Below are 23,411 nucleotides of genomic sequence, written 5' to 3'. Positions count from 1 at the left end.
TTTACGAGTATTCACCCGTGAGTGAGTCTGATACCAACCAGGTGGGTGTGACAATTAATTTCGACCGTTGATCAGCTAGTTGATATACTCACCAAGAGTCTTTCTTTATCTCGGTTTCACTTACTTCGGCCCTAACATGATCTGTAATTATCAACCACTTAGGTGAAAGAAATTCTTCCTTTACCAACCTGCTTCCATCACCTTGCTGAAACCAAGGTTGGAATTAATGATACCATTGCATTCCCTCAAACGGTAACTTCATTTATGTTTTCTTTTTTTTTTAATGCCCAAACCTCAAACGGTAACCAAGGAAGTGCAAATACTACGATGACATATCATCTCCAATGAAATATACAATTCGAACCTTGGAGGTTCCAAGAGTCTTGATTATCTATGAAGGCATCTTTCTCTGCACCTCCATTGTAATCAACTAAATCAAACTTAGAGCGAGCAACGACGACTCTAGCTTCTCGTTTTTTGATGAGTAGTTCATCGCTGCTTCTTTACCATGCTTCTCGATCTCTAGTTATCTGCATCGGTTCTCACGGTCACAAACATATTTCTTTGCCGATTGTCCATCGAATCGTAAATCCTCGGGAGAATGACTGTGACATACAAAGAGCACATTGCCTTCTCCGTGTACGACAAAAGGTTCTTCTGACCGCTCTAGCCTCTAGCCGCTCTTATAATATGCTATGGTGCACAAGTAAAGACGCAGGAATATAACAAAAGCCAAAAGCGAGAGTCGTGCAGAGCTCGCACTTTCCAGAAAAGGGAAGGCAAGAAATTTCTTAAACAGAAGAATAATTTGCTGTTATAGGGTTAGTTAAAGCAATATTCCTGCTGTTGTAGAGCTTGTTTTCACTCTTTTCAAAGGAGGGGAAAACACAGTTGCATGAGTTCAAGGAAACGGGGAATTTCCAGAGGGATTGTCCTTCAAATTCCTAACCTGCATGAATTAAAACACCAAAGCAAGAGAAAAGAAAGATAGGGTGAGGTTTAAAAATAACTACGAGTTTAGAAACCTCAGATTCATGATTAGTGAGATTAAACGAGGAGGCTTACCCCAGCTTCAAAGATGTATCAGAACTATCATAATCTTGGGGTGGACCAACAGAGCTACCGATAACAGATTCCGAAGATTGGCCTTCTTCATAAACTATGTTTTCTGATTCATGGGGCACCTGGGATTGGAGTTTAGACATGTTCACCTGTGATCAAACGACTTTTGAACTTCAATCAAATGTGCAGAGAAAATAAATGGAAAAGATGTAAGGAATGGATTGTAATCCCCTTGTGTTCATCCTAGTAAATCTCTCACCAGCTGTCTCAGCCGCTCATTCTCATCCTCCAATTGTGATCCCTGCATTGTTATAACAACAAACACAAAATATGAGAGAGAAGAAAAAAAAAAAAAAAGGCCCTCTAAAGTAACAATAGGCAGCAAGGTCTTTGATTCGATAACTTCCATGGGTTCAAACCAATCCCACAACGGATCTAGATCGTCTTCGTCCCATATATCCTTCTGTTCTATCTTTCTGAACATTAGATGAGCAATGCATGGACTGGTTTAATTGCAACCGTTGATGGAGAGGAATCATGTCTTTTGAAGATGCACTGATTCCATTTCAATCACCTCTAAATAGACTGATTCTATTTCAGCCTTACCATCCGACGGTTACAATTAAAACAATCTACATGTTGCCCATCCTTGACTGTCAAATGAACAAAACAGAGGGCAATGTGGGACGGAGCGTCTAGTCAATAACTGCATGGACTTGGTCTTCCTTTCAGCATGACTATTCAGCTGCATGGATCAGGTCAGATTGAATGAGCAAAAAAACTAGCCAGCTGGCACATTACCTCATATTATGCTAAAATGTAATTAATTAATTATTAAAGTTTCTCAAAATTGTTCAACACACATTTCCTCATATTATACTAAAATGTAATTAATTAATTAACTATTAAAGTTTCTCAAAAATGTTCAACGCATATCATACCAAAAGGATCTGCAAACCAACTTTGCCTGCAAGACTACTACGAATATGAAATACTGTATCCTTCAGGAACTGGGCATCTTTAAAGTGAAATTAGCCAACTCTGCAGTAAAACCAACAACTTCTTTCCACTTCCTCACTTTAGACAAAGACCCATTCAGTTTATGATTAAAAAAATTTTACATCATCCGTTCACCATATCAATAAAATGTTATTATTGATTATGAAATCACAAGAGAAGAAATATGGAAACCCGATATTCATTTCAACTCACTTCACTTCAAGTAAATCTACTCATACAGGGCACAGCTCCTCCTTAAAATCTGTTCAGACTGATAACGTAAAGAAGGTTATGTATCGAAACTGTACTCAAAATCCCTTCATAAATTGAAAGATAGAAGTTTCATCATTCCATGACTAGCAGCGAAGTTCTTTTTGAAACAATAGACATACCTCAAAATTGATTCCACTCCTTAAACAACATCTTTCTATTTTCTACTACATATTTCTGGCTACTTCACCTCAAGTAAACCCTATTTCATTATTCAAGCCAATTTGCAGGACAAATGATCCTAAAATTTCTTGATTTTCACAAAAGCAATTAATGTGGATGCAACACGTACAAATGCGGGGGGGGGGGGGGAATGGTAAAAGAAGAGACCATGCAGAAAATAAATAAAATTGTGAAGTTTGATCCCTGACCTTTCTCTGGAGAGTGCTGATCTCCTCCATAATCTTGTCACTCTAGAAACCCACGTTGAACTCAATATGTAAGTACATGAAATTCAAATTAGAGTCAATTATGATTATACTATAGTCTTCGTATACGAAATGAACACCAACCTTTCGTTCTAATACACGACCCAGTCCAGTTTCAAGGGATTTCTCTAGCTGCTGCAATTCATCTATGCCTAAACACTGCAGATCTTCTCCCCTCATTCTCCTACCATGCACGTTATGTTTCAACGTTAAAGATATAAGCTTACAGGAATCCTTTCTCTGGGTAGCAGCATTCCTATATGCATATCTTCCAAGTAGAGATATGAAGCTTCAACATCCCTATATGCATATAGGAATCCTTTTCTTTTCTAATCTCTTTTGGGTCAAAGGTCTGTTTCCCTATCAATTAATAATAGCTCCTTACCTTAGTTGATGGGTCTTGTCAGTAAGTTCCTTGCTCAACCCAGCACAGTCGCTGTTCTCTAGCTAAAGAGACAGCAAGGTATTCCAGTCAGATATTAATGTGAAACAACAGGCTAAATTGTAGTAAGCTACAAGGGAAGAAAAAGATAATAGCTTGCACATACGACTTCAAATTGACAGTTTGAGAGAGAGAGAGAGAGAGAGAGAGAGAGTTTAAGAGCCACCATATAATGAATGGAGAGCCACCATATAATGAATGGATTCTTCTGGCAAATCAATTTGCGACGGCAAAGCAGTACACTTGAGAAGGCTACTTACCACACAGAATTTTGTTGCATGGAAAGTAGAATGTTACAAACACATACTTATGCCTAAGCATCTTTGGTATGAAAAAGTTGAAACTTGAAAGAGAGGGTGTAAATAATAAGGATTTCGTTCTTGAGGCAGATGCAAAGACATTTTTTATGTGAAAGTATTAGACAATCATGAAACTATTAGATCATCAAAGAGAAATGGCTCATTGAATTTTCCATCATCGCCAGGTTTTAGTAGCTGAAGACACAACTACTAGGGGAGCCGTAGCTTTTTTTTTTCTTGGAGTCCAATTAACAATTTTTCAATTGTATCATATATAGGACGGTATCAAGGAATACAACTCAGCCTCACCATTTTTCCAACATCATTTTGTTAAGTGTTAGAAAGGAGGCAATGCAAGTAATTGCTTGAAAGCTCTGATAGTAAATATTAATTTCCGCAATTTCTATTTGTTTAATCAATATCTTGACATATAATTGCCACAACTCTGCTTGTGCAAATCCTTTGGCATCGGGTTTGTCTTTTTATAATTTCCACAAATCAATGACACATTCCACAACCTATCTCCCCTTGGTTCGAATCTTCATTCTACAGTCCAGACTATTGCTCTCCTGAATTTGCCTGTAGAGGATACTTTTGTCTGGTCACCCTCTCCTTACGCGTGTTTTTATAGTGAAATCAGCATGGGAAGCTCTTAATAAAGGAGAAATTTAAGAGTGGCCTGATTCTCCATGGCAGACTCGAAAGTCTTCAAACCCATCAATCAGTTTTTGGTTGGAGTTTCTTTACCTTCCAGAGGTATTCTTTGTTTATTCACAGAGGAAACACCGCTCCATTTATTTCTGGAATGTGATTTTGTTTATTGGGCAAGGTGTTAATCCTTTGCTTCTGCTTTTGGTATGACTTGCCAGAAAATTCTCTCTTCTAAGATCTAAGTCGATGGGGAAAAACAGCTTCCATTGTGCCCTAGATGGCAGGGGGGGGGGGGGGGGGGGAGCCACTCTTCCCTACTTCATTTCCTTCCACTATTTGCAAACAAAACGGTCTCTAGCTAAGTTTTATGTGTGGATATGCATGTGTTGCGTACATAGTGTTAAGATGCCGAGACAAGATTATGAGCAAAGCTAATTTCCATTTGTATGCAAATACATATCTGAACTAATATCAAAGAATACACCCTATTTCACTCTTCTAATTTTACCACTACACAACAATGACACCAAACGGTTCAAAATTTTAAAATTTCAGGTACACTTACATTCAGCTCAAGGGAAGGTTGGTTCATTTTGTCGAGATTCTTAGAATGCAGGTTATGCCTCTCCACTATCTTGTTGATACTGTTGAATACAATACAATGAAAATGTAAGTTCTAACACTGAAGACAGAAAATTGTGTAGCCATGAAATAGTTTAGTTCAACAATAAACATTTTACAACTTTAGTTCAGGATAAAAATTCAGCCAAGCATGAAACCAGCTTGGTGAATTGAGAATTAATTCCATTCAGCAACTTAAATATCAGATCCTTGACTGCTAATACCAGAGTATAACTGTTAGTTTTAATTTAAAATTCAAAATATTTACTTTAACAGTTTGAGTTTATTTATTTAATTTATTTAATCAATTTAAATACTTCAACTTCATTTATTTGTTCAGTTCCTTGAGTCTCCTTTATGGAGATCTTATTTCTCTCAAGAGTTTTGAGGAAGAATCTCATATACTCTATTATGATATTAAGTATTTCAATTCTCAATTAATTCTTCCTTGTATTTATTTACCCCCCTTATTCTTCATGTATAAATAGAGGTCTGTTAAAGCTTCTTTCACATGGTGAATGAACAGAAAAGTTGAGTTTCTTTCTACCAAGTCTCCAAAGAAAACTCTCTTCATGTCATCAACACAATTGGGTCATTCTTGTGTTTTTTTGTTCTTTGTTAAGTTTGGGAAAATAATACTATTATCAGCTGGTATTTTATAATAGGTTGAACACAATCCTATAACACTCAAAGGGGTCTAATACTCAAGCGCACGATTATTGGGTAAGCCAACGCTGTTTTATCTTGGAGGCCAATTTGCATTTTCCCGGTTGCACCATAGGAGGCATCTACTATCTTAAGGACAGTGTCATCTAACATGACTCAGCCCAACGTTGTTTTCTAACAATTTTTGTTACAAGTTTTGAGAAGGTCAATAAAGGAGGCATTATCAAAATTCAGCTTTTGTTCAAGGCAAAGGTTAGATCAATCTCTCAATATTCTAAATCAATTTTCCTGCAGTTCTTAAGACCAGAGACTCAATGTATTGAGAGAACAATATCTTTTTGATATGATCACTAACATAGTATCAGCCATGAAAAACCTAAAGATAATGTTTGACCTTGAAAAAATTGAACAATTTGACAGTCCAAATGACAAGAGATGGAGACATATGATGTTGTTCGTTCTTAAACAATTATGCATCTCATTTGCCTTGACCTCATCCTAATCAGCCAAAAGTGACGACCCTATCCCTAAGTCCCATGGGCAAGCTTGGATTTCGTCAAATTATCAATGCAAAACGCATCCTGAATTCATTGTCCAATGAGCTTTACCATGTCTATGCATCCTATGATAGTGCTTAATCTATTTGGGCTACATTAGAATCATAGTTGTCAAGGTGTCGCCTAGGCAACGCCTTGGTGGTATTCAAGGGCCTGAGGCGACGATCGCCTCAGTTAAAGTTGATAAGTCGGTCACCTCGGGCCATGATGCGTCCAAGGCGATAACTCGGAGACGCCTCAAACGCAATTTACCCCTAGGCGACCGCCTTTGTTGGTTTTAAAATCATAATTTATTTTATTCCAAATCAAAGGCCAAAAACGAATTGAAAAGTATATTCCAATCGAAAAGAATCTAATGGGTGAATGGTTATATAATTGTTACATATGATCATTTATAACATTAAATCATTTTAAAAAAATGAAAAAATGAAAAAACGAGATTTTCACTCGAGTCGAGTGAAATCCATTCGAGAGTCGATATCGAGCCCTAACCTAACCTCTCTTCTTTGAGTTCTCTCTACCTCTCCCTCTGCTACTCTCTTCATCTCCGACTCCGACACCGACAATCAGTGATACCGGCGACAGCACCTCTAGACTCGATTTTTGTTTTAAATCAACCAAAATTCCACCATATCAATTGCAGGCTTGCAGCGGCCAACCTCCGGCGGCAGCAACCTCCGAGCAGCAAGGCGTCCACACTCTTTCTTCTTCTTTCTTCTTTTTTTTTTTCTCCCTAAATCCATTTTGTTCACCATGTGACTCATTGTTGTGGTTGCAAGCTTGCAGCGACCAAGTTGCAGCAGCTTCCGGTAACTTTGGTCACCATCTCAGGCGACGGTATGTCGCCGGAATGCCTTTTTTTTCTTCTTCCTGCGTTGTAACTATGTTATATACTTATATGTCATGGGTAACTTTGTTCACCATCTCTGTCAGTATTTTTCTTGCAAATTGCACCTGATTGCATACTCTAAACCTGCTATCTGGTGTATCTGCATTTTTTGTTTTTTATTTGTAATGATTCTTCTTCATTGAATTTGTTCCATCTCTATTTCATCTACCTGATTGTATCATTGTAATGATTCTTTTCTTATCTGGTGCAAGGAAAGAAAATTTGGCGAATTTCGCCGAAATTTCGGCAAAATTCGCCCATTTCGCTCACTAGCGAAATAAAATAGGAACCGAAACCGAGATTTCAGCTATTCGCCGGAAAAACGTCGATTTTCCGGCGAAACCACATTTTATGACTAAATCTTCCCAATTTCGCCGGAAAAGCGATATCTTCAACCTGCCATTGTTGAAGGAGGAGGAGAAGAAGAATTAAAGAGAGAAAGAAAAGAAACAGCAGCTCGGCAACATCGCCGGAGAAGGAGAAGAAAGAAAGAGAACGCGCGCGGATCTCCAACAACACCCTCGTCCAAGATCGGATGTTGGTCTCGTTTGTTCTGCGCGAATCTCGCGAGAGTTGTTCTCACCACCACCCCCACAGCGTATGAGTTTCGTGGCGGTTCTTCTCTGCTTTGGGTCGCCGTGCCGGAACCATCGGAGAAGAGTCATTGCACGGAGCTGGTGGAGCTTTGCCGGATCATCCGGACTGGAATCCCGGAGTTGCCGGGGGGCTCATCCCAACGTGTCGGGGCCCTCAAGTTGCAAGGCGTTTCCTTTCCGGTTTTCAAACCTCGCGATATTGCCGGCTACTCGGCGAAATCTCGCGAGATTTCGTCGTTTCGCCCAGTTCGCCGAGAAATCGTTCCTTGATCTGGTGTACGTGTGTCTCTGTTTTTCTTTTGTAGTTTGGTTTTTTCTGATAGTTCAACAACTTAGTACTTCAGGTCCAGCTGATGAATTCTTTCCTTGCATAAGCTTCAGGGAGGTTTTTGTAGGTTTTAGTTTTTTTATTATATATAAGATAGGTTTATAATGAATTAGTGTATGAGATGTAGACTTGAAAAGAAAATTTTACTTAAAACGCCTCGACAGCCAAAGTGCCTCGGAGGGAACCTCGTCGACTCATCGACTCAACTAGATAAAACAACCTTCGCATCGCCTCGTCGTCGTGACAACTATGCATTGGATAAGAAATATGTCTTGGCGGATGCTGAAAATTAAAATTAAAAAAAATACATTATTGCAAATTATTTTAGAATTTGTGATAAAGGATGACACAAGCATATCTGCCCAAGTTGATGAATTTCAAGTTGTAGTGGCAAACCTAGCCAAAGATTACCAGATGACTTTGGTTCTCTTTTAGAGAAGTTATGATCATCCTAGAGTGACTTCAAAATGACTATGAGGCACAAAAGGAAGTATTGGACCCCGAACAAAATTTTGGTTCGGATTAAAATTGAAGAGAAGAACTAGAAGAAGGACAAGACCATAAAGGCCAATGAATTTCAATTGAAGGCTAATTTGGTCAAGTCCGGAAAACACAAACAATTTAAGAAATGTTTAAGAGCCAAGAAAGGGGCATTCTTCAAGAAAAGGAAGCAAAATTGTTTGGTATGTGGCAAACCCAGGCACCATAAGAGAGAATGTCGGAAATGGAAAAACAAAACAAAGGTAGACCTCACTGAGACTAAGATCTTCTCTGCCATGGTAACTGAGGTTGTGTTTGGCATGGTTTTCCTTTTTAATTTTTACCTATTTTTTCAAAATCAATAGTAAAAACCATTTTTGCCAAAAACACAAAAGTCCTTTGGAAACCCTCTGGTGATTACCTAACTACAAATCAGTTTTAATGATATTCTAAAGGAATGGTGAACATATTCTTTCTTCACCCATCTTTTAGGTCAGCTCTTTGAAAAATCACAATAAAGTCAAGACGATAACAATCACCATGGGAATAGTCTCATCTTCAACTTAAAACCCCAGTGGCCAACGACTTGTTTCCTTCGTTCACATGCAAATAAAAACCTCTCTTCCCCTCCTTTCCTCTCCTCTGAATTTCCTTCTCTCTGTTTAGAGACAAAATCCAAGATCAAACAAACCCAGAAAAATATATACGCCATAGCCATCTTTATATGTTATGCTACTTCTTGTCTTGATCGAGTTGTTGAGAGTCTATTTCCACCAAGAACAAATTTTCTCATAAAGAAAGGTTGTGTCTGAGTGTGTGCAAGAGAAGCAAAGATGGATAGACCAAGTGTGCAAACACAATATAAAATATTATAAAAATTATATTGGACTTCAAATGGTAATGCAGAGATGGCCAACAATTTAACTTTGAAATTGTAACGTTTCTGGTAAAGATTATGAAATAGAGAATGTCTCATAACATGGGTGGCAACAAATTTGCTGGTGATCAAAGGGTTTATGGAGAGATTTACTCAGGAAAAGATAAAATTGGAAGATGTGGGAAGAGTTTTTTCCCTAACGAGGACTACTAAGCACATCCACAAACACACGGTAAGCGAAGGGGCATGCATATGCTGTTCCTAAGCTCTCCTCCTTTTCAGCAGAGGTTCTGGAGAGAAAGTAACCAATCAAGAAGCCACAGCCAACGAATAGATAGAGTTGTCAAAGCTAACATCCTAGCATTGATTCATACTTGCATTTCTAGCCCTGCCCATGGTGGCCTGATGTGGGCTTCATGACCTTCAATCGCCATGAATCTCGCCCTAGGTTTGCTAGCGTGGTGTCGAGGAACGACTGAACAAGTGAGAAATGATACGTACTTTTATAAAAATATACACATTTATAATTTTATCCTTTCATAATATCACGTGGATTTTAACCCTGCAGCAAAAAGAGTTGAAAACAGAAAATCAAAAACAGTTCTCTACCTATTTTCAGTTTTATATTTTTTTCAGTCTTTTTTAAATAGAAATAGCTGCCATAAATGATACCGAACACAGCCGAAAACAATTTCTTGGTCAAAAAATTTGCCAAACACAGCCTAAGGTAAACATGGTTGAAAAATCAAAAGAATTGATTATAGATACAGGTGCTACCAAGCATATCTGTGGAGATCGGAATGCCTTTTTCAATTATTCAACGATTGAAACAGGTGAACAAGTGTATATGGAAAATCCCCAATCATCTAATGTCATTGGCAAAGGGCAAGTTCAATTGAATTTAACTTCCAAAAAAACCCTAATTCTCAAGGATGTATTGCATGTTCTTGACATCCAATGGAAATCTTATGTCTAGTCTTTTCTCATAAAGGCAGGGTTCAAATTATCTTTTAAAGCAGATAAGTTCTTATTACCAAAAACTATGTATTTGTTGCTAAAGGTTACAATTCACGTGAGTTATTTGTATTGGATATTGCGAATATTATCAATGAATACCTAGTAGTTCTGTTTATTTGATTGTTTCTCATGATGTGTTTCATGGTAGATTAGGACATTGCAATGCATCATATATAAACAAGTTATGCAAGCTAGATATGATATATGGCATCCCAATATCTCCATTTGTGAAATGTTTTGTTTGTGTTGAGGCAAATTTTACTAGAAAATCTCATGTTTCTATGGAAAGGAAAAGTGAACTATTGGAATTGGTTCACAGTGACCTAGGTGACTTCAAATCACATGAGTCAAGAGGTGGTAAAAGGTATTTTGTTACCTTTATAGATGATTGCTCTAGGTATACTAAAATATACCTTCTCCGTACCAAAGACAAAGCAAAGCAAGTTTTCTTGTCCTACAAGGCAAAGGTTGAAAATCAATTAGGAAAGAAAATAAAAAGGCTTAGAACAAATAGAGGGACAAAAATGGAATCCAATATCTTCCACAATTTTGTGAAGAGAATGGGATCATTCATCAAATAACGGCACCATATCAACCTCAATCAAATGGAGTTGCCGAAAGGAAAAAATAGATCCCTGAAGGAAATGATGAACTCCATGCTTATTAGCTCGGGATTACCCTTGAACTGGGGAGGGCAAGGCGGCGGAGCGGAGCCGGAGGGGCCATGGCCCCCCCCGGATTTTTTGAAATTGTAAATATCCTTTTTTTTCCTTATTTCTCTATCTTTAAATGTGAAATACCACTATTTGGCCCCCTCCAAAAATTAAAATTAAAATTTTATGATAAAGATGATGGGTACAAATGTCATTCATAATCTCTATCTAATGGTTGTCATTAAATCCCTAGTTTTAAGGAATAAAAGGTTAAATTCTAATTAAAAACTATTTAAAAACTAACTCAAGATCCTTGAATTTCTCCTTATATATTCTCTCCTATTTTCATTTATATTTGTTCTCTCATGAATCTCCTCTTTTATTCCTATTTTTTCTCTTTTTTTTTTCTCACACATCTCACAAAATATTGAAGTAGTTAGCAAACTTTGAAATTTTCCTAAATCTTCTCCACATCAGGTATTCATTCTCTCTTTCTCAAATTATTCCTTTCTCTCTCTCACACTCACGAATTTTCTATTAATTTACCTAATTTTTAATGTAGACTCTACATTAAAATATAATAATATATTCTGATCAGATGGGACCTACAGTGGGTCCCGCATTAGCCCCGATACATTCGGCCCCCCTCCATGTTCAATCCTGGCTCCGCCCCTGGGGGGGAGGCCATATTATTAGCTTGTTTCGTCCCAAATAGGATACCCCATTAGAAGACTGGCTTTATACCTTTTGAGCTATGGCATGAAAGGAAATCAAATCTTAAGTATCCAAGAGTTCTGGTTCTTTTAGCTAAAAAATGGGATACGTGAACCCAAGGAAAGTAAATTGGGACCCAAAACTTATGATTGTGTTTTCATTGGATATGCTCATCATAGTGTTGCATATAGATTCATGATAATCAAATCTCTAGATGGCATTTTTTACGCAAATACCATCATAGAATCTAGAGATGCTGATTTTTTTGAACATATATTCCCAATGAGAAAGGATTTACAAGTGTTGATACATCTTTACCCAATAATGATGTTTCAACAAAAAATGTAACTAGACTAGTCCCAGTGAATTTAATGGTGAAGATCAACTGCGGAGTAAAAGACAAAGAAGATAATCTAATTTAGGTGATGGGATGTTTACATATTTGATCGATAGTGATCCAGTTACACACTAATAGGCAATGGCATCTCCAAATGTTGCACTCTGTAAAGAAGCAATCAAGAGTGAGTTAGACACTATAATAGCCAACCATACTTGGAAATTAGTTGATCTTCCACCAAAACTAAGGTTCTAGATACCGCAGTTAGGAAGAAATTAAAGCCTGCTGGATCACTTGAAAATTCAAGGCTAAATTGGTAGTCAAAGGCTTCAAACAAAAGAAAGACATAGATTTTTTTATATATACTTCTTCTCCTGTTGCTAGAATTGCAACTGTAAGATCATTGATTGCTATTGCATCAATATATAAACTTGTCATACATCAAATGGATGCAAAGACAGCATTTTTTTAATGGAGGTTTAGAAGAAAAAATCTATATCAAGCAACCTATAGGTTATGTCGTTCCTAGACGAGCATAAAGTTTGTAATCTTATATAATCTTTATATGGCTTAAAAAAATCACCTACGTAGCGGCATGAAAGTTTGAAAACATTTTAATTCCAGTGATTTTCGAGTGAATGTTCTAATAGGTGTGCTTATAGTAACATAATAACAAAGGTGTTTTTATTATTTTATATGTTGATGGTATGTTGATACTATTCTTGATTTAGTAAAATCCACTAAAGTCTTCCTCATATCCCATTTTGATACTAAAGACATGGGAGAAGTTTATGTAATTTTGGGAATCAAGGTTATTAGGAGAGAAAATGAAATAATTTTATCATTTCATTTTAACTCAAGCCCATTATGTTGAAAAACTTCATATAAAATATGGTTATTTTGAAAATAAAACTATGAAAACACCTTTATCTGTTGGAAGTCAATTACAAAGAAATAAGGGAGAACCAATTTCACAAAAAGTTATTCCCAAATTATTGGTTCAGTTTCTTATTTGATGAACTGAACATGACTAGACATTGCTCTTGCAATTGGAAAGTTAAGTCATCACACCAGGAATAGAACATTGGCATGCTTTGGAAAGGTTGTTAAGGTATTTAAGGGGTACTAAGAATTATGGTTTGCATTTTTGTGGTAACCTTGTTGTGCTAGAAGGATACTGTGATGCTAATTGAAAATCTGACTCCAATGAAACTTTGGCTACTAGTGGATATTTATTCACTTTCGGTGGTGGAGCAATTTCCTAGAAATCAGTTAAATAAACATATGGAACAAGTTCCACCATGCAAGCTGAATTTATAGCTTTCGAAAAAATTGGAGCTGAAGCCAAATGGCTCAGGAATTTAATTACCAATATACCATTATGGCCTAAGCCTATGCCCTCCATATATCTACAGTCAGGTAGCAATTGCAAAGGCAAAGAGCAAAGCGTATAATGGTAAGAAAAGGCATGCACACTTTAGACATAACTTAGTGAAAGAATATATATATAAATAATGGTACCATTGCAATTGACTTTGTAAAGTCGGAGAGGAATGTAGCTAATATACTTATAAAGCCTTAGTCCACCAAAGTTATTCAAGAGACATCTAGAGGAATAGGCTTGAGGCCCATGCCATAAGTCAAAGTAATGGACACCCAACCTATGTGATAGGAGATTCTTAGAATTAGGTTCAAAGGGTAAAACCGAAATCACTGGATGGCTTGATCAGTACTATCACATTGGGCCTATTCCGAATTAGATGTAAAGGGTAGCACTCACTACAATGAAAAAAAGATCAGTCATATGACTCTTAATAAGCAAGGCTCAAGTCATATGAGGGTATGTTAACTGTGGTGCATACTATGGGCTGACCTAAGTGAATGAAGGGGGTATGCTGCCTCCGACGAGAATTTTACGGACAAATTCCCTATACATCATGATTAATCCAAGATTAGGGACATGGCCTATAGCGCCCAGTATATAAAAAAAGAGTGACTATGGCGTCGGGTGGTAGGATATGGATGGTAAATCAATCAACTACACCAATGAGAAAAGGTTCAAGAAGTCTGACTTCATTCGTACCCTGTAGCGTGGCTTATTAGACCTAGTGTAGATTCAAGTCGAAAGACATCTGCAACGATGTGACCTATCATTCTAATGTGCTCAATCTATTTTGTGTTTTGGTATTTTAATGATATTTTGAATCTTATGGGAGAATTGTTAGTTTTAATTTAAAACTTTAAGATTCAAAATATTTATTTAACAGTTGTGAGTTTATATATTTAATTTATTAATCAATTTAAATGCTTTAATTTCATTTATTTGCTCAGTTCCTCGAGTCTCCTTTATGGAAATCTTATTTCTCTTAAGAGTTTAGAGGAAGTATCTCATATACTCTATTATTATATTAAGTATTTCAATTCTCAATTAATTCTTCCTTGTATTTATTTGCCCCCCCCCCCCCCCCTCTCTATTCTTCATGTATAAATAGAGGTCTCCTAAGGCTTCTTTCATATGGGGAATGAAGAGAAGAGTAGAGTTTCTTTCTATCAAGTCACTTGAGAAAACTCCCTTCATGTCATCAACACCATTGGGTCATTCTTGTGTTTTTTTATACTTTGTTGAGTTTGGGGAAATAATACAATTACAATTAGTATTTTATAATAGGCTGAGCACACAACCCCATAACACTCGAAGGGGTCCAATGCTCGAGTGCACCATTATTGGGGGAGCCAAGGGCAGTTTTATCTTGGAGGCTGTTTGCATATTCCCAATTGCCCCATAAGGGGCATCTATAGTCTTAAGGACGTCATCTAACATGATTCAGCCCAAACTTGTTTCCTAACAATTTTTGTTACAGGTTTCGAGAGGGTCGGTGAAGGAGACATTATCAAAAATCAGCTTCTGTTCAAAGTGAAAGTTAGGTCAATCTCTCAATATTCTAAATCACAACCAATACTACATAGATTCATGTATTCAATTGGCATCACTTCACAAATAAATTTTTCACCAACAAAACAGCAGAAAATGCTTTTCTCATAATGAATCCTTTATTGGAACATATGGAACAAAGAGAAAATGGAACCCATACAATGACCAGATAGTACTTTATAAAGCTATAACACAAGAAACACTCCATTATTGTCTGTTGGAATTTCCATAACCAACAAATCCAATAATAATTAACTTCTACAAAATTGTAATTGATGTATTAACCATAACTATAATAACTATTAGAAAACCATATGAGAACAAGAAGAGGATGGATCTACACCATAGCTATTACATTGTGATCTTCCTAGAAGAGCCCCATATGATTCTGGGCAAGGCATGAATCTCACAAGATCTCGCATTTTTAAGGCTCAAGACAACTCATGAACTACCCAATCTCGACCGAGATCTACAATGAGTTGAGATCTCAATTTAAACCAAGATCTTGGTCCAGCCACCCTTTTAAGTCCCACAACTCGAGCGAGACAAGTCGAGATCACGACCTTCTCGCCTTCTCTCACCTCCCATATCACCGACCGCTTCCCAAGTTCATTTTTTACCAGAATATCGCCTCCTCTCTCTGACAACTTCCCTAAGCCACGGCAGTTATTCATGGGCCCAAGCCCTCACTACAAAGGAATTCCCAAGGCCCAAAGTAATTTCAAGCCCCTATAAGCCTGGGGGCGCTGCCCGTTACACCCCTACCGATGCAAGAGCCCCACATACGTTGGGGGGAGGGTTATTGCCAATAGAATGTGAAGCATGAGTTGTACCCAACACTTCTATTATGAACTTATGGTTTATTACACTGCTCATGCTTTAGAGAAGGATTTGCTTGTTCAAAGCAAGCTCCCTGCAATTTCACCTTAGGAGAATGCAAATGGCAAGTTGAATGGTATGGTTGCACTTAGCAGCCAAATCCGCTTAAACTTATCATGGTTGTATTATTACATTCTTGAGAGTCAAGAATGTGATGTTCTCTTGTATCGTATGGATGATATCTGTTAGTAAGTTACTTGATGCATCTTATCACTTGCTTTTCATTTATATGTTTGAATGGTTATATATTGCATGTTTTATAACTCTGCATGTTCGTTCATGCAGCATTTGAGTTTCAAACTTAGAACCGATTTAGAACTCACTTACAATTGTTTTCTCACAAATCTAAGGCCACCAGTGTATTTAGAAGGCCTAAAATGAGCTAAATACCAACTTTGAGCTCAACCTGATCCTTAAAACCCCACAAGATGGACCTTTGACTTCACTCAAGTTGGCCTTGGAAAAATACTAGATCTCAAGCAAGATCTCACTTTTTCACTTGGACAAGATTGCCCTCGAGAGCAAGATCTGGTACCATGATTCAGGATTCCTTTTAATTAATGTTATGGTCTCCTTTAATTAGTAGCATTTTGGATTAATAAATCATTGGTGAAATGAGAATATGTGAGAGTATGATGCATTGACAAGGCAAGACTAAGGTCAATGAACTCGGTGATTTTTCATTAACATACAACTGAGAATATATATGGTACATAAACAAATATTGACTCAATCTCAAATACGAAAAGATAAATAGAGTAAGAAGACAATAGTAAACTAAAATGATACTAACTTAAACAAAACATACTAAACCAAAATACTAATTGAAATGAATTCTGAATCACATGGGGTTCTTCCAAGAAAACCACCACATAATACACCCCCTTAAGTCAAAGCATGAAAGTCACAAATGACAACATGTACAAATTTTTTGAAGATGTCTGCTAGGTCTAACAATGGCAATGATGGGGACACGTTATTGCTTCTCCTAAAGAAAAATAAATGAGAAATCAAAAGACGATCAATGTGATTGAACAACTCCTATGATTGAACAATGACAACTACACCATCAATCAACAAAACAATCACATAAAATTCCGAGAAAAAAAAGGATTGACAAAATACAAACGATCCTTCACAGAAGACAACCCTGATTGAACAATGATATGGCGGTGACTTTGTTGTTGAAGAACACAACAAAAAGTGAGATTTCTTGGACGCCTTTGATTGATAAAGTAAGACTTCCCTTTTTCTTAAGAGAAAACAAGAATTTTAAAAAAAAAAAGGGATAAAATCAAAAGAAGCTAAAAGTTGTAGCAACTATACCAAGTAGTTGACCCTTCGAAAAGTGGCAATTGTGGTTTCTTCTCTCTCTCTCTCTCCTCCTCTTCCTATTTGCATGTTGCCTTCAAGCTCCCCCCCCCCCCCCCCCCCTCCCCAAAATTAGAAACATAGAAATATCAAAATGCTGATAATGCCAACCTTCAATGGCCGCTACTTGACACTAATGCCTCAGAAGGCATGACTAAGCTCAATGTGCTCAATGATATATGCGCGCGCACACACACACACACAAAGAGAGAGATTGTCTCAATGTCAACCACTGGAAAGATAAATAGAAAAGGGAAATAACAGTAAATTAAAATCCTATTAATTATAGGAAACCATACCAAACCAAACCAAAACACTAATTAAAAAGAGTCTTGAATCACATGGCGATCTTTCAAGAAAATCACCAAGTAATAGTCATGCCTTCTCAATTCAATATCAGTCTCATGTATTCTCCATTTATCAAGTAATTAGGATAATTGCAGTCATACGGTTTAGTTCCATTACTATCCAATATCAGCTTTAGGTGGCAGCCCAGAAAAGGGGAGAAAAAGGAAAAGTCCTTACTCTATTAGTCATATGTGTCCAAGCAATCTCTCTTTTTGCTATGCTCTCAACAACAAAGTCACTGCTAGATCATTTTTCATTCAAATTGTCTTCTTGAGAGGATCATTGGTAGTTTGATAATTCTTTCTTCACTCACAATCTTCTTTGTTTGTCTTGTTGATCGATTTGTTAGCATTCACGCATCTAAGTTTAATCAGTTTCTGTTTTAGAAGAGTTTAAGGTCTTATATTCTTTTGCTATCTTCAAAGTTTCCTTGGATTCAACCCTAGTTGCAGAGCTACAAAATCCAGATCTTTCATTACCTTCATCGGCATAGTTGTCTTCGTTCAATCATGCAAGTGTTGTTTAATCACAATTGTCATCTTCAGGCTCTCAAAAGATGTCAATTATGTTTAACATTTATTTCTTCAAGAGGAGCAACAATGTGCCCTCACCATTCCTACTATCAGATCTAGTAGACATCTTCACTAAATTTCCACTTGTCTTTTTTAGCATCTCATTGATTTCCAAGTTGGGCATTCTAACCTTCGTGCTCTAACTTGAGGGGGTGTATTACGTGGCAGATGGTTGCCCCACGTGATTCAAAATTCCTTTTAGTTAGTGTTTTGGCTTAGTATGGATTCCTTTAATTGGTAGTGTTTTGGTTTCACATTGTTTTCGTTTTCTATTATTTTTTCAATTTGAGATTGAACTAATCTCTATGTGTGTATTATATATATTTTCAATTATATGATAATAAAAAATTACCAAGTTCATTGAGCTCTGTCATGTCTTCTCAATTCAATATTGTCTCATGCATTCAATTTATAAACAACAAATTAAATGACTTTAGGGCCTGTTTGGTTACATGAGTCTGGAGATTTCAAATATTTAGAGATTTCAAATCTATAGATTTCAAATCTATGGAGTTATAATTTATAAAATTAGATGTTTGGTTGTGGAATGAAATCTGTGAATTCTTCCTAAAAAACTATTTGATCAATGTGATTTTTGTGAAGACACGATTGTATAGCTTTTTTGAAATCTCTGGATTTCACCCCTTACCCATAAATCTCGTTCCGTTTTAGTGTGGTGAATCTCTGTTTCTGATCTGGTTTTTACAACCACGGGTATAATTTTCGATTCATGAATCCGGGATTTGAAATCTCCGGTTCTGTCCCCAAGAAGCTAAGTGTGATGACCTTGAGAGGATACAATGTGTCAGTTCTTATCACAATCTAAGTCAATGGCCTCATGAGAATTGACCATGCTCTTTACATCAAGGTTGTTATGGAAGTCTGAATTTCACTGAAAGAATGCATAGAAATAGTGACATAAATTTTCCTTCCTCATCAAATACATTGAAGCATAGAAGGTCATCTTGACAGCCAACTCACAGATGGAGTGAACTAGGGCAGAATATATTCATATCCTTGGACTAGCCCTACAACCATCTTTTACCACTTACACAACGAATCTGAATTGAAAATGGCACAATACTGCATCTTTTCCAACTCTGAACAATCCCTAAATTAAGGTAATTAAAGACTAAATTAGAGTAGACAGCTGATTCCGCCAAATAGTCCACAACTGAATTTGTTTCCTTATAACAATGCATGATTTTCCATTCAATTCCATAAAGGTATTCCTTTTTTATCCAACTTTGCTCTCCTCCATAAGAAACTAATGGGTGATGAGACAGCTACTACTTCAACCACACCATTCCGACAGAGCCAAGGCACTCCATGGGATAAAGCAATGCCTTGGATTAATATGATATCTGAACGCCATTATACTCTGCACCACGGGGCAATATTACCTTTAGACTGAACTACATCCCAGCTAGAGGCGAAAGTAAAGCACCTAGAAGAGATACAACAAACCCTACTTCGTAGCGGCTTCTAGGAGACTATACTTACTAGCTATAGATACCTATGCAAGACTTGTAAAAGGCAAGTGTCATTTTCTTAATGAATTTAAATTTAAAGATTCAAAATTCATTCTTGTTGGGCGCGTTAAAGATATGAACCTTTTCTTAGTAGACATCTAAATGGCCAATGGGTGTTCATTTTTGAACACTAGCCCCAATGGCTAACGAAAGAGCCAGAGGGACAAGACAATTTTGAACTTATTTCCGGAGACAAATGACTACAAGAAATAGATCGCGACAACTAAGAATGATCTTCATTCAATACCACCATAGATGAATACGGCTCAATGGGATTAGGTTTGACAAATTCAAATCCAAATCCTACAAACAAGGAGAGGTAAGGAGATTTGCGCAAAACATTGAAGCTGCCAAAGGAACCACAAGACCAATGTTTGGATGCCATTGTAATAATGCTAGAGTTACCCCAACCAAACTATTATGAGGTGAAGATCTCCGGCATATTCCACTCTGAAACTCATCCACTAAATGGTACACACACCTATAGCAGCTCTAAAAGAAAAAAGACATTAGCAGTGCAGCTTCTAGAAAAACATTTGGGCCTTTCCAGAGTAACTAAGCATACGAAAAATAGGTAGACGTCTACATCTCATACAAACAACCACGCATTTAATTCTATAGAATTATGAGATCAACACTCTACTACTTAATATCCTAGTCTCAAAACAACTTCTCGTACTAAGGAAGATTCAGTAACATTAAAAACTCAGTACACCTGTAAAGGCAAAAAAATTGCACATTTTTAACACCCATGTAACTCATTCACTTATATTCTCTTGCTGTGCTTCTCACCATGAAACCAAATTGCTAATAAGCTCCCAACTATACCTAAGGAGTAACATCATTTCCACTCTCCTGTTACAGAGATGCAAATTATGCAAAGCAGTGTCTACCCATGCATGTTACTAAATCTCTTCCAAAACTAACTGAAGTCTTGGACTTGTCTTGGTTCCAAAATGACAAAAAGGGTTGAAACCCAAGAGATCAGGCATGCCTTTGTTTCAGGCTTGAACAAAACCAGGTCTGACCATATTTGGCTCCTAATTTTAGAATTACATATTTCCAACATTTCTACAGCCCAAAAGCTCATCATCCTAAGCAAAAGTAGTGCTCATCGTCACTAGTAAAGGTTGTGTTTAGGAATAATTCACAAAATCTCCTCCATCAAACTGAAACCCTGACATTTTAGTTGAATAGACACATTGGTACTTGCTTGCTATCATAATGTTATTATAACTGTTTCTCCAGCAAAGATGATTCCATTTTGAAATCCTTTTGCACCTTTTGCAAAGATCAAACGATACAAGATAACAATCAATCTCCATCAACAAACGCACGTAAGCTAGTGGAGAAGCACTGATAATACTAAACGTACACAGCCAGAGAAGGGAACAACGAAAATTTCCTTATCTCAGCTTCACCAAAATTCCTTGTACTTGTCAAATAACATGAAATTCTCCCCCCCCCCCCCCCCTCACAAGTCCCAACTCATGTAAGACACGCACACACCTATGTTCTTCCCAACTCAGTTTCTTGAATCTACAAGAAAATTTCAGAGATGAGAAGTAATAGATTTCAGCTAAGAAAATCTTGACAAGCCCACTTAATCTCTTCATCTGGGAAAATTCCCATCAAAGGTCATTTCAGTACTTGGAAGAAAAAGAATGCAAGAGTACTACTTTTTTTTTTTGGTAGAATTGCAAGAGTACTACTTGAAGAGTTTTAAAATAAGCAGATATTTCTTCTTAAGAAAACCGTGAAATCCCTTATTTCATGTGGGAAATAATACAGATATAAATGCCGTACGGTCATCGATAAGTTTCTGAGTCCCTATGATATCACTCAAAACAACTATCTAGGGAAAGAAGCCGTAGTCCTAGGGTTTATACGATTATGTCTCCAAAGACACTCTACCTTTTCCATGGTAAACTTCCTTTGAGTTGAGGTGAAATCATGATTCCAGAACTAAACCCAACTCTCTTTTGGCTAGAAGAACTCACTTCGAAGTTCTAAAATTGTTGTGATGTACCAGAAAAAGAAAGAGAATCCACAAGTGCTGGGCTTGTGAGATTTCTATTTCTGAACCAACACAGCCTAGGTTTCGGTGCTCCTAGTTTCTCCTCCAGACAAACTGGTCACGCGAACTTTCAAAACCTTTGGATGCAGGAACCATGGCAAGAAAAACTTCAAGCTTCTTCAGAACTAAGAGGCTCCATCTAGCCTTTAACGTTGGCATAAAATAACATACAAGACATGCATTTATCTAAGATCTAAGAGCGAGAGAGAGAGAGAGAGAGAGAAGAAGAAGAACCTTGAGTTGGCATACTGGAAGAGCTTTCCAGTTGAGGAGAAGACGATCAAAGCGACCTCAGCATCGCAAAGAATGGAGAGCTCAGCAGCTTTCTTAAAAAGCCCCTTTCTTCTCTTTGAGAAAGTAACCTGTCTCGCAGTAGTGTTACCAATCTTCTTTATCTGGATTTTTTCTCTTGCCATTCTTGTTTCTTCAACAAATCACACCCCTCTATCTGCACAGAATAAAAGCAAACCTCAACCATACAAGATCTGCTATGATAGGTAAAAGAAAAACGATGCGTTCTGGTGAAAATAGTGGCATTTTTCCTAAGTAAGAGTAGAATCTTGCACAAACCCTATTTTTGAGAACCCACAAAGAAAATGATCCAGATGAGAGAAGCTCCGAAATACCCACCAATGGAAATCCGTCGAAAGCGTAAACAAACACTGCACCAAACAAGGAGAGGTGGAATTCCTCCAGTGGTTTCTCCCAACAAAAGAGAAACCCACCAACCAAAATGGAGTATAAGAGAAAGAAAGTGAGACACTGTCTGGTTGGTCGTGATTCCAGTTTCTGACTGCGAGAAAACAAAAATACTTTTTATAGCCAAAGAACATTCACTGATTTCTTTCCTTTCTTTGATGTCTTACACATTCGCAAATAATGAAAAAACAACATTTTAACTATAAAAAACTTAGAACTAGAATATCTGGTTTTTCCATTTTTAGTATTTTTTGTGGATAAAACGCTTCCCGTACTAAGGCGCATGCATTTACCTTCAATTTCCCGTCCGAGAAATTGATAAACAATTATCTTGATACGATAAATTACTGTGTACCGTCGATGTGAAAAAGCCCAACGGGATTGGACGAAGATTCTCAATTTGCTGAAAGTGCTCACCACGGGCTCCGACACCGGTATCAATGCTGCCTGCTGGCTGATACCGGGTAGATGACGTGGCAAAAAAGGTAGAATAGTCAAAGAACATTTATCGTATAAATTAAATATTAAAAAGAAAAAGGAAATTCATCATGGTTGGTAACATTGATTTCGGAATTGGCCCATGTCTCAGTTAATTCAAATCCTTTCCAAATCTTTTTACCTCCACAGCTGAGGTGACACAGCCTTCCCATGAACCATGTGCAGAATTCGGATCATCACCCTGTCTCTATGCTCCCCGAAGACTTTACCACCACAAATCCTGTGGAACCCATAGAAAAAATAAAAATAAAAAAAAGAATCCATCACCCAATCCCTGGGTCCCGTTGTATTTATGGTGGTAAAGCCGTCGGGGAGCACAGAGTGCTCTCCCGACAGGTAGCTGATCCAGACTCCCATGTGCAAGCCATGTGTAAGGAAGGATAGAAGGTGGAAAGGTGGGGAGACACTAAGGACGCCAACTGGTGGTAATTTAGTATGGTGTCGGTATCGTACCGAATTTCAATACTTAAACTGTACAGTATGAAAATTATATATGTAAATTTAGTATTTAGTACTATAAAATTTGGTACGAAAGAACACATTCTTTTCCATGGCTCGTCATCCACCGATAAAAACCTCCCGAATTAGCCCTTTAATTGTTTGATTCATCATTGTTG

The 23,411-nt window shown here is 37.2% G+C and overlaps 1 protein-coding gene across 3 annotated transcripts; it reads right to left on the bottom strand.

Moving 5' to 3' along the window:
- Positions 1–227: 227 nt before the first annotated feature.
- LOC149016179 (MADS-box protein SVP-like) lies at positions 228–22,470 on the bottom strand. 3 transcript variants are annotated; one of them, XM_089157302.1, is made up of 9 exons: positions 22,228–22,470; positions 21,832–22,082; positions 4,717–4,795; positions 3,145–3,206; positions 2,844–2,943; positions 2,703–2,744; positions 1,322–1,363; positions 1,066–1,211; positions 228–949 (listed from the first exon to the last, which is right to left on the bottom strand). In XM_089157302.1, exons 2-9 carry the CDS (start codon positions 22,011–22,013, stop codon positions 937–939), a joined length of 666 nt encoding a protein of 221 aa, XP_089013428.1. In that variant the 5' UTR covers positions 22,014–22,082; positions 22,228–22,470; the 3' UTR covers positions 228–936. The 3 variants fall into 3 exon arrangements, with proteins under 3 accessions (XP_089013428.1, XP_089013426.1, XP_089013427.1); XM_089157300.1 differs by having other exon boundaries at positions 229–949; positions 21,832–22,045; positions 22,168–22,470; XM_089157301.1 differs by having other exon boundaries at positions 229–949; positions 21,832–22,045.
- Between the last annotated feature and the right edge of the window lie 941 nt (positions 22,471–23,411).

The sequence above is a fragment of the Hakea prostrata genome, chromosome 5, assembly GCF_041222555.1.
Source record: "Hakea prostrata isolate BN-2017 chromosome 5, UWA_Hpros_2, whole genome shotgun sequence".
Classification (NCBI taxonomy): Eukaryota; Viridiplantae; Streptophyta; class Magnoliopsida; order Proteales; family Proteaceae; genus Hakea; species Hakea prostrata.
Note: the sequence above shows the minus strand (reverse complement) of the source record. Positions and strands in the feature narration are given on the sequence as shown.

Bases quoted from the DNA above. Each gene is read 5' to 3' on its own strand.
- LOC149016179 (XM_089157302.1), bottom strand. From the start codon at position 22,013: ATGGCAAGAGAAAAAATCCAGATAAAGAAGATTGGTAACACTACTGCG. The intron at 2,944-3,144 runs GTAAGGAGCTAT...CGTGCATGGTAG, and splicing joins GACAAGACCCATCAACTAAG to GAGAATGAGGGGAGAAGATC. The intron at 1,364-2,702 runs GTCAGGGATCAA...ATAACAATGCAG, and splicing joins TCAGCACTCTCCAGAGAAAG to GGATCACAATTGGAGGATGA.